At 44.3% G+C, this 11,799-nt stretch overlaps 1 protein-coding gene across 1 annotated transcript; it reads right to left on the reverse strand.

Moving 5' to 3' along the window:
* Nucleotides 1-10,133: 10,133 nt before the first annotated feature.
* On the reverse strand, nucleotides 10,134-11,547 carry SLC25A2 (solute carrier family 25 member 2). Its single transcript, XM_054489306.1, has one exon. The coding sequence runs from the start codon at nucleotides 11,361-11,363 to the stop codon at nucleotides 10,458-10,460; it is 906 nt and encodes a 301-aa protein (XP_054345281.1). The 5' UTR covers nucleotides 11,364-11,547; the 3' UTR covers nucleotides 10,134-10,457.
* Between the last annotated feature and the right edge of the window lie 252 nt (nucleotides 11,548-11,799).

An 11,799-nucleotide genomic window follows, 5' to 3' on the forward strand; every position in this document is an offset into this window, starting at 1 on the left:
CAGAAGAATGCTGAGCCTTCAGTATCATTCCTTGAGGAAACCAGCCTGCCACTTAATAGCAAGTTGATTTTATCAGACTCCCCTCACTCTGGATAGGGCAGTAATTCATCACACCTACTCTAGAAAGTGGTGTTTTTTTTTCCTCTCTTCACAATTCTTCTGACAGCAATATTATTCAAAGGCTTACAGAATGATGTATCAACAAGGTATCCTATAAACCCTGCCTTAGACTGAGGGATCCATTTTTGGCAAATGAAACAGATAGATATAGGACATTGGATACATAACCAAGAGATTCATGAATTTTACAATGTATGCCTTTACCTCCCACCACCAGCAAACAATGAGCCAATAAATCAAGGCAGGGTCTATTAAAAATCTTTACTAAGGCACTGGCTTTGGAGATCACTCTAAAAGATTCAGATGCTGTCCTCTAAAATGTAGAATAGGAGCTGAACCAACAATTCCATCCCAAGTAGCTACAATACATGAGTCCATGAACCAAGTGGTGAAATAGGATTAACTCCTCCCACCAACGCTTCCAGTGATCTGATTGCATTTTTGCTTCCCATCCATGGAATCTCTAGGCTCTGCTGCATTTCAGTTGAATTTGAACCTGGTTACTGCCTGGTCATGTTGAGCTGTTCATACCAGTGGACAAACAAGCCAAAAAAGAGCTAATGTGATTATGGTGGTAAGTGACTTTGATTACCATGAGAAGCTTGGGTTGCTCCAACATAATTTGTTCAGTAAATCATATGTCTGGAATTCAGGAGATTCACTAGGGTATCTCTTGGCGTCTCCATTGCCAGTGTCAATGGTAAATGAGCAACTGCAGCAACCATGACATAGACAAGGCATTAAGCTCTTAAACTCCTCAGAGGTAAATGTCTCATCTCCAAGCAGGTCCAGAAGGAACCGTAGCTTGTTTCACTAACTCTTAAGTCTCTTCAGAAATAGTACTTGGTTATACCTTAAAGGAAAATCTTTTGTGGACTGGACTTACTCCTCTGCTGTCAGATAAGAAGTGAAGGCATACTCTCTCTCTCTCTCTCTCTCTTTCTCTCTCTTTCTCTCTCTTTCTCTCTCTCTCTCTCTCTCTGTCTCTCTCTCTCTTTCACACACACACATATGCATGCACACACGCACACACACACAAATGGAGGCCCCATATTGAATAATAGCATGGAAGCTGGATATAACGGAGAATATGAGCATGCCCATAGTGGTACAGTGGATGGACTATATCAGAATACTTCTTATGCTCCATTTCAGACGGCCTCAGCCTTGCCTATCTTGTGTTCCAGACATGGCTACTGGAAGCCAGCTCCGTGTGGACACAGACTTCATATAGGTGCAACCTTAACAGTACTTTTTTCCTCATAACTATGTCACATGTCATTTGGCTGTCACCCAAAGGCTTTCCTGTTGAAACCAATTTAACAGGATGCCATGGAACCTTGCTCAGCACCCAAATAGACACAATTCAGAAGTGTGGGGTAGTTCACGTCTGTGTGCTGAAACTTTGATCAGAGGGAGGTGAGGATAAAAACATAAATTTTCCCCCATCACCACTCCTCCAACTAGCTCCCCTCAGACACAATATATATGACTTCTTGGAGAACTGGATTTAAGAAATCAGTTGCAATTAATAACAGCTAATTCAATAATGCACCCTCAAATTGGCTCTTCCTCCTTTCTGGCTTCACTCTCCTGGCCCCTCATTTGTTTCCTGGGATTGCACTTCCTAATATATTAGTGGTATAAAAGCCCTTTGACATAATTTTTCTTTTTCGAGACAGGGTCTCACTCTGTCGCCCAGGCTGGTGTGCAATAGCACAATCATGACACACTGTAGCTCCAGTCTCCCCAGGCTGAAACAATCCTCCTATCTCAGCCTCCTAAGTAGCTAGGACTATAGGCTAATTGTTTTTCTATTTTGTAGAGATGGGGTTTTGCCATCTTGCTCAGGCTGGTCTTGAACTCCTGGGCTCAAGCAATCCATCCTCCTCAGCCTCCCAAAGTGCTAGGATTAGAGGTGAGAGCCACTGCACCTGGCCTAGCCCCTTGTCTTCTACTCTGCTTTTGGGAGGACTCAGGCTAAAATACCTACATTTTCTGTTACAAAAGGAGACATAGAACATATATTCATATTTGCATATTTGTGCATAAAAACACTATCATGATAGCCAGGCACAGTGGCTCACACCTGCAACCCCAGCACTTTGGGTGACAGAGGCCGGCAAATCTCTTGAGGCCAGGAGTTCGAGACCAGCCTGGCCAACATAACAAGACCCCATCTCTACTAAAAATACAAAAAATTATCTGAGCGTGGTGGTATGGGCCTGTAATCCCAGCTACTTTAGGAGGCTGAGGCAGGAGAATCACTTGAACCCAGGAGGCAGAGGTTGCAGTGAGCCAAGTTCACACCACTGTGCTCTGGCCTGGGCAACAGAGCAAGACTCTGTCTCAAAAACAAACAACAAAAACAACAACAACAACAACAACAAACACTACCATGATAAAAACGAAAAAATTATTTAGCTAAGGAAATGAAGTGTAAAGGGGTAATGTGGGTGGGGTGGGAATAGGACTTCTCAGAGTAAGTTTTATATAGTTGTCTGAATCGTGTAACTTATTATCTAATCAAAACAAAAACATTATGCCAAGCGAAATAAGCCAAACACAAAAAGATATTGTATGATTCTATTTGTATGAAATGTCTAAAAGAGGCAAATTCAAAGGGACAGAAAGCAGATTAGAGATTACCAGGGATGGGATGAATGGGAAATGGGGAATTATTGCTTAATGGGTACCAAATTTCTGTTGGGGTGGTGAAAATGTTTGGGAATAGGTAGTGGTGATGGTTGCACAACACTGCGAATGTAATTAATGTCACTCAATTGTACACTTACAAGTGATTAAAATGACAAATTTTATGTTTTATATATCTATTTTACCACAAAAACAAGTTAGGGAAAAGTGAACTCTTTTTTTTTTGAGACAGGGTCTCACTCTGTCGCCTAGCCTGGAGTTCAATGGCATGATCTTGGCTCACTACAGCCTCAACCTCCTGAGCCCAAATGATTTTTGCACCTCAGCCTCCCAAGCAGCTGGAGCCACAGGCATGCACCACCACACTCAGCTAATTTTTAAAATTTTTTTAGAGATGAGGTCTCCCTATGTTGCCCAGGCTGGGTGAACTCATTTTTTAAAAAAGAACCATAAATAGCTGAGCAACAGCCTGAAAAATATTCATCCTCAATAGTAACTTAAAAATGCAAAACTAGAAAAAATTAATTTAAAAGAATGAAAGTGAAATAAAGACAATTTAAAACAAAAATGAAGAGTCTTTGTCACTAGTAGACCCACATTAAAGGAAATTCTAAAGAATTTATTTTGGGTATAAGGCAAAGGATCATAGATGGAAACCCGGAGATAATATAAAAGCCAACACGTACACAGTTTACCAGATACCAGGCACCACATTAACTACTCTGCATATATTAACTCATTTAATTCTCACACAGCTCTATGATGTAATAATCCTCATTTTACTGTTGAAGAAACCAATACACAGAGTTAGAAAACTTGACTAAGGTCACACACCTAGTACAGGACAGAGCCAGAGACACGACACCAAGTATTGAGGATTTTAAATCTGACACTGGCTAGGTAAGCAAATAAATAAAGCAGGCCATGTATGGACTAATGATTAGAGTCTATCATAATCCAATTCTGTGAACCTGAGGTCCAACAGGATTTGTTTTTTAAAAATTCTATATGTGGGCTGGGCGTGGTGGCTCACGCCTGTAATCCCAGCACTTTGGGAGGCCAAGGCAGGCAGATCACCTGAGATCGGGAGTTCGAGCCCAGCCTGACCAACATGGTGAAACCCCATCTCTACTAAAAATACAAAAATTAGCCAGGCATAGTGGCGGGCGCCTGTAATCCCAGCTACTTGGGAGGCTGAGGCAGGAGAATCGCTTGAACCCAGGAGGCGGAGGTTGCAGCGAGCCGAGATCGTGCCATTGCACTCCAGCCTGGGTGACAGAGTGAGACTCCATCTCAAAAAAATTAAAAATAAAAATAAAAATATATAACAATAAAATCCTATATGTGATAGAATATAAAGCACAGAAAATCATCAGTGATGTGTTCTTGCCAAACACGTTTAACTTCTCCCAGGCCTTTAGATCTTTTCTCCAGCATGGAAAACGAAGAACCTAGGAGCCTTCCTGCCCAGCTCTACTGCAGGCACGGAACAGAATCAACCTGGAGAATCACCAGTGCTTGGACATAGAGCTAGGGTCTTATCGACCTGGATCAGCTTTGACTCCAGATGGCAAAGAGAAGAGGGGAGGCAAACAAAGAAACAGAAGCAGAGAGTAGAAAAATAAATCCCAGCTGGGCGCAGTGGCTCACACCTGTAATCCCAGCACTTTGGGAGGCCAAGGCAGGCTGATCACGAGGTCAAGAGATCGAGACCATCCTGGCCAACATGGTGAAACCCCGTCTCTACTAAAAATACAAAAATTAGCTGGGCGTGGTGGTGTGTGGCTGTAGTCCTAGCTACTTGGGAGGCTGAGGCAGGAGAATCACTTGAACCTGGGAGACGGAGGTTGCAGTGAGCCAAGATCGTGCCAATGCACTCCAGCCTGGCAGTAAAGCGAGACTCCGTCAGAAAAAATAAATAAATAAATAAATCCCATAATGCATTCACCAGAAGACAATCATGGTGCCACAGCAGGCTGCAGACACAAGGGAAGACTAACTAATCTCCTGAGCTGCCTCTGCCTGTCTAAATGAGCATCTGAGTCCAGTACCAAGGAGTTGGAGAAGGCTTTTTTGTGGGCAACATCGTGGAGAACCTAGATGAGAAACCCTGAGCACTGGCTAGAGGTGAGTCCACTATTTCTCCAAAGTCAGAAAAGCACACTTCTTCCAAATACACAAAAGATCTGTTTGTAAATCAATGATTAAAGAAGATATGTAGAGAGATGCCCTAGTTCATGTCTGCTGAGAGACCAGGTTGTTGAGGAGGACCCAGTGAAACTTCTTCAGGCTGCAGTAGAAATACTCGCTATATACATAATTATCTGGCTTCCCAGTGGAAGAAATAATAATGCCCTTTCTGGGGACATTATTTTCACATGCAGAATATGCATGATTGTTAAGAGACATCAATTATCTACAAAGCTACTTACCCACTTGTGATATTTTTTCTTCTCAACATGCAGACTAAAGCCAGCCTGAACTGATTTTGAAAAATCTACTAAGCCTCATGTAAGGAATAGAGCATCACTACTGGTGATTCTACCAACCTTGAAGAGGTTGGGGAAACAGGAAGATAGCAGTCCACCTTTTAAACATCATTAACAAGAAGTCTGTATATAAGCGCTGGCATTAGGAGGAAGCCAAGAACAGTGTAGACAGTAGAGCTCAGAAGGCAGGCCACAGACCCTGATGATAGTTTTGTTGTAGTCTCAGCAATGCACCAAGATGTAACAGTCTCTCGTTGTCTGAGATAACACTCAGAGTTCTTTGTCCTACCTCCAAGAAGACACAAAGGTGAGGTTGGAGCGAAAGTTTAATAAGCGAAACAAGAAAGTTCTCTGTCAGCAGAGAGGGGGGCCTAAACGGGGTGCCCCATGTGAGGCTGGGGTCCAGGGTTTTCAGGGGCTGGGAAGAGGAAGGAATGTGCTTAGTCCCAGGGCTGTCTTGGAGAACATGTGACTCAGCTTGACCCGACACCAACCAGAAAGGTTTGCCCGGGAACTTGGGTTGGGAACAATCAGGGGCTGAAGTGATGATTCATAGAGCCCAGTCTTACAGTCCAAAAAAGAAAGGAAAGTGCCCACCGGAACCCACTAGAGCCCACTGTGCCCCTGCCCACAAAAGGAGAAGAAACTTTTTCCTGGGAGCCTGCTGACTATACAAAGGACAAAGGCATTTCTATGCCAGGCCTTGTTCCCTTATCTGAGTGGGCTGGAGGTCTATGTAAGTTTTTATTTCTATGCCAGGCCTTGTTCTCTTATCTGAGTGGGCCGGAGGTCTATGCAAGTTTTTATCCAAATGGGCCAGAGGTTTTTCTATCTATGCAGCTGTGGGCATGTCTCCAGGCACAACACCCTGTGCTAGTTCCTTATCGGTGCCTGCAGCTTGAATTTTTTCCCAGGCTCCTTTTTATGTTATGTGGGGATGAGACACTGACCCATGGGCTGGGGGCTCTCCAGGGACCCTTCCCTTGCTGTCTACCTAAGGCAAGCTAACTAACTCCTTTCAGTTTCAACACTGAAATACTTTGCTTTCTAAAATGGATCTCAGGGAAGACTTCTGGCCTATTTCACATGAATAAATGAATCTCAGAGAAGATGTCTTGCCTATTTCACATGAATCTAGAGAGATCAGAGGCAGTAGAGAATTATAGACTTTGAAAACAGGGATTTTAAAGTTGAGGAGTTGCTCAAGTTGGAAATGCAGGCCCTGGACAGAGGGATACTTTCTGGTCTTGAGCAAAAATCTCCAGTAGTTTCAGTCACACAACAACTTCCTGGAAATAATTATCACCCTCCTTAGAGGTCTGGACCAGAAGAAAGAGAATCTACATTTCTTCTGAGTTCAGCAACAAGATCATGAAGAAAATGAGCAGCTTTGATACTCCATTGCCAGATATGATCCTTCTGAGATATCACATATACTTACCTACTACAGCTTAGCATCCAGTGAATGCTAGGACACAGAAAGAATTTCTAACTACAATATCTTTCAGCAATGCAAGATGCAGACCCTTTGGCCTTGACAATAGACCAAAAGGTATAATAAATTACAGAAGAGATTTTTCAAAATTAAGGGGCAAATTATGTTATGTGGAAGTGAAGAAAATTTTAAAATAAGGCTAGGCATCAGAAAAATGATTTGATCAATTTAAATCTTAGAAACAAATACCATGGCACTAATTTAAAGAATACAAAAAGCCACAATACAAAAACACAATTAAGAGAAGGGGACAATCCCAGCACTTTGGGAGGCCGAGGTGGGTGAATCACTTGAGGTCAGGAGTTCGAGACCAGCCTGGCCAACATGGTGAAACCCCTGCCTCTACTAAAAATACAAAAATTAGCCGGTTGTGGTGGCACAGGCCTGTAATCCCAGCTACTAGGGAGGCTGAGGCAGGAGAATTGCTTGAGCCCGGGAGGTGGAGGTTGCAGTGAGCCGAGATCGTGCCACTGCACTCTGGGCGACAGAGCGAGACTCCATCTCGAAAACAAACAAACAAAAACAAAGAGAAGGGGACTGTTCGTTAAATTCAGAGATTCCATCACTGATTACACACACGCAATATAAAATTTGGATTCCACTTTTTTCTTCTAAATTTTATTCTAAAATATCACTCTTCTAAATATAGAACAAACATCTAGACTGTCAGATCCTTGAAGTCAGAAACCAGATACCATTAGTGTCTGAACAGCGACAGTTCAATACGATACATTGTAAATGGTGTGAGTTAAATAAGTATTACATAGATAAATAATTTAGTGATAGAACCCTCAACTCTCTTTAAACACAGTATTTCAAATTACTGTATTTTTGCTTAGAGATCTGAAATGATACAAGTTGTATCCAAATATTGAACACTGAATTAAGCAAATAGGACAGGAAAAAAATTCTCCTGACTTAGATTTCTATTCCTCACTCCCACTATCCTTACTTGCCTCATACTATTTTTGTTGAAGGTATTGAGTTAAATCTTTAATGGATGACACATAAGAAGGTATGCTGACAACAAAGCTAACTTAGACTAGCTCATGGGTGCCAGGCAGCGGGACGGTGGACTCTGAAACGATCCATTTCTTGTTAAATGCCAGTCCCGTTTTCTATTTAATACAGGCCTGCTCCGATGAAGCACCACTCCATAGCTACTGACCATTTAAGTATGGAATATATAACTTAAATCTATAAATAACTTTAAAGTATAAACATGATTTTCTTTTAAAGTAAAAGTAAATAAATGGAAGATCAGCCATAGCTCTGGGGCACACCAGGCCTAACACTGAGCCTCCCCTCCCCTAAATGTCCACAGCAACACTTACTGGTCAGTATCTCATTTCCCTGACTATCTTACTTCTGACACTAAGGCTAGAGTTACCACAGAGACTTCATAGATAGCAAAAAGCTTAGGGAAACAAAGTTTCCCACAGGAATTACATTCTGTCAAATGATAAACCCACATGGTACAGACTATTATTAAGACTGGTAGTCTGCTTCTTTTCAGCTTTAGAGGCTGCTTAAGAAAACTTGTTACTGAAAGAGACCCTGCTGGTGGTCTTGGAGCAACACAGAATGATGGGGCTTACTTTAGTGGTGACAAGAATGACACGGCCAAAGAACAGTTGCTTATCTCCAAGTCTGTGGGGATCAGATAAATGAACTACGTTTTGGGGTTGGGGGTTGTCCTTTGTTTCAGAGGGGTTTTGACAGTGTACATATACATACATATGGCATATAGTTCAATAAAATTACTTTTCTTCTGTTTCATTGCTTAGTCACACCCCATACATAGTTATCATTAAAATTTACTGATGGCAAGTACCAAATTTAGAAGACTCTAGCACTGTAAAGGCATGGGAAGGTATTATGGACCCCAAGGTAAACTTCAAGAAACGGTTGTCCCTAACATGACTCATTGTGGAGCAAAAGCACTAAGTTCTGTCTAGTTCCATCTGAGAGTAGATGACTTTTACCCACAAGTATTGTTAGCAAACAGGGAACAAAAGCTTCTCTTAGCTTTGTCACTTTCTGTTCCCCAGGAAGGTTTCTGGCTGATGGAGGCAGAGAGGACAGTGAGTGACTCAGAATGAATCAACAACCTCTAAATGGGCCAATAGGAAACCCTTGAGTCCTACCCAGGCCAGGACCCAGAGACTGGAAGCTAAGAACTGTTAGCAGCCACATGGGTCTTCATCAAAACATAGGTGCACAGCTCCTTCCTCGAACTAAAGCCCAGCTCCTTTGAGGGGGAGAAGGGAAGCTGGTGCAGGAAGGCTATGTGGATTCCCCAAGGCCTGATGATACTCTAGACCATCTCTAACCATACAGGCAGAGTGCAGAATATAATCCCACTTTGAAAATGGATAACACTATATTAAGGGTATTGTTTCTTGGGAAAATCCACAATGCTTACTCTGAAACTTTTAACTCAAGAATGTCAAAGCCACACTGGTATGCAGGTAACTTCTCCTCTTAAAAATATAGATGAGGCCAGGCGCGGCGGCTCATGCCTGTAATCCCAGAACTTTGGGAGGCCTAGGCAGGTGGATCACCTGAGGTCAGGAGTTCATGACAAGCCTGGCCAACATGGCAAAACCCCATCTCTACTAAAAACACAAAAGTTAGCTGGGCGTGGTGGCATGCACCTGTAGTCCCAGCTACTGGGGAGGCTGAGGTAGAAGAATCACTTGAACCTGGGAGGCGGAGTTTGCAGTGAGCCGAGATCGTGCCACTGCACTCCAGCCTGGGCAACAAGAGTGAGATTGCATCTCAAAAAAAAAAAAGTATATATATATGAGAGAGAGAGAGGAGTATTTTGGTATCAAGCACCACATGAAGACGTTTCAAAACTTGAACTGCCTAATGTAATGCACATGTTAAGCAGACTTTAAAAGAGATCCTGGCTGGGTGCGGTGTCTCATGCCTATAATCCCAGCACTTTGGGAGGCTGAGGTGGGTGGATCACCTGAGGTCAGGAGTTTGAGACCAGCCTGGCCAACATTGTGAAACAGGTGAAAGCCTGGCCATCCCTACTAAAAATGCAAAAATTAGCTGGGCGTGGTGGCCGGCACCTGTAATCCCAGGTACTCAGGAGGCTGAGGCAGGAGAATCACTTGAACCAGGGAGGCAGAGGTTGCAGTGAGCTGAGATCATGCCACAGCACTCTAGCCTGGGCGACAGAGTGAGACTCCATCTCCAAAAAAAAAAAAAAAAAAAAAAAAAAGAGAGTGATCCTAAGTAATCATTCATACATACCTAGCTTCACAAAATATGGTCAATTCTGAGTTTGGGGGGCTGATATTTGAGATTATATATAGAACTAAATTGTTTCATTCACGACATAGAATCATCCAAACTGCATGTACACACAAACGGCTTTATGCAAAGGCCCTGACAGAATGATATTTAGTTTTTCAGATTAGGTACATAGGGCCAACCAGCCCACCCTGTACATTCCAGCAAGTGCAAGAGCAGCAACCTTCCTATTTCAATACAATTATGGGCAGAAATTATATGATGTAAAATAGAGGCCCTTCCATAAAGTTAAGATTTAGGGTAGAAGAAGGGAAGATAAAACCAAATTCCCATGAAGTCAAAATTCGGCAGTGGTCTTGTACTCTGCTGAACCCTGTGATGAACTGTAGTCCTCAAACTCTTGGACTCGGATCCAGGTTCACCAAGACACTTCAGTATGCTTCCAACTGGCTCATCATCCTCTTCCTGCTGTATTCATAGGCCACAAACAGTGCCCCATTGGCAGGGATTGCTCGAATCATAGTAGCTTTCAGTCCAGAATATAAGGCTACTATTCCTTCATTTCTCACAACACTTAAGAGGGTACCAATAAATCCTGCTTGTTTCCCATACATGGAAAGAACTTGAATTCTGGATTTAATACAATCCACTGGGAACACGACAAGCCAGAGGCAAATTCCAGCAACTCCACCACTTAACATCAAATGGACAGGGCCTAGTTCATCTTTTGATCTCCCTGACGCAAAAAACGATCGGCTCAGTTCATAGCCACCAAAGAAAAAGAAATAACCCGGTACTTCTTGAAGTAGAGTACTCGAGAGTCCATGGTAGAAGCCCAAGGGGCCATCCTTTTTAAGGATACCCTTCACGACAGACCAAATTGTATTATGGCCTTTTGCTATCTTCCCTGACATCTCCATTTCATACATGGTCTGTAGCCGGCACTTCACAAGCTCAGTGGGGCAGAGAGCCAGTGCAGCAAATGCAGAGGCGAAGGACCCCGCGGCTGCAGTCTGGAGATCACTCAGCTTTGCCTGCTTGTCCATTCCAGCCACTTTCCTGACAAACTGCTGGCAGAACCCGTAGCACATGAAGAGGACCGAGTTTTCGGCGACGTAGGCCATAAGTGCCGGGCCCGTGCCCTTGTAGAAGCCCCGGAGACCCACTTGGGCGTATGTCTTCAGGAAGCAGTCGGTGAGGCCCTTGTACAGGTCAGGGAACGTCTGCATCTTCACTTTTATTGTGTCGAAGGGCTGCCCAGTCAGTACACACGCTGTCCCCCCTGCGGCCCCCGCTGTGAGGTCGATGGCGGCTTGGATGCCAGGACTGGACTTCATGTTCGCTCACTCGTCTGAGGGTCCCAGTGGAAGGCGACTAACTCCCCAGAGCGTGGGACCGGCTTTTCACGTCCAGCCGCAGCGAGCGCGGGGATTGGGGTTGGGGGTTGTGGGGTGGCTCTGCCGCCTGTTCTGGGCTCTCACCCCAGTGCTGGGGAAGCCGCTCAACCCCACGCTCCGCCGCGGGCCGCCCCCTCCCCCCGCCCCCGCGCACTGAAATAACCCCCAGCTGCCAGCCCCGCGCGCAGCTCACTAGCGTTCCTGCGGCTCCTGGCGCACTGGCCGGGCCCCCAGCCGCCTCCAGCGTGGAGCCGCCATCCCTGCACCCGCAGGCGGGGGACGCGGACTGAATAAATACTTTTAGTGTACTGCGACTGGGCGCAGTGGCTCACTCCTGTATCCCAGCACTTTGGGAGGCCGAGGCGGGAGGATCGCT

The sequence above is a fragment of the Pongo pygmaeus genome, chromosome 4, assembly GCF_028885625.2.
Source record: "Pongo pygmaeus isolate AG05252 chromosome 4, NHGRI_mPonPyg2-v2.0_pri, whole genome shotgun sequence".
Taxonomy (NCBI): Eukaryota; Metazoa; Chordata; class Mammalia; order Primates; family Hominidae; genus Pongo; species Pongo pygmaeus.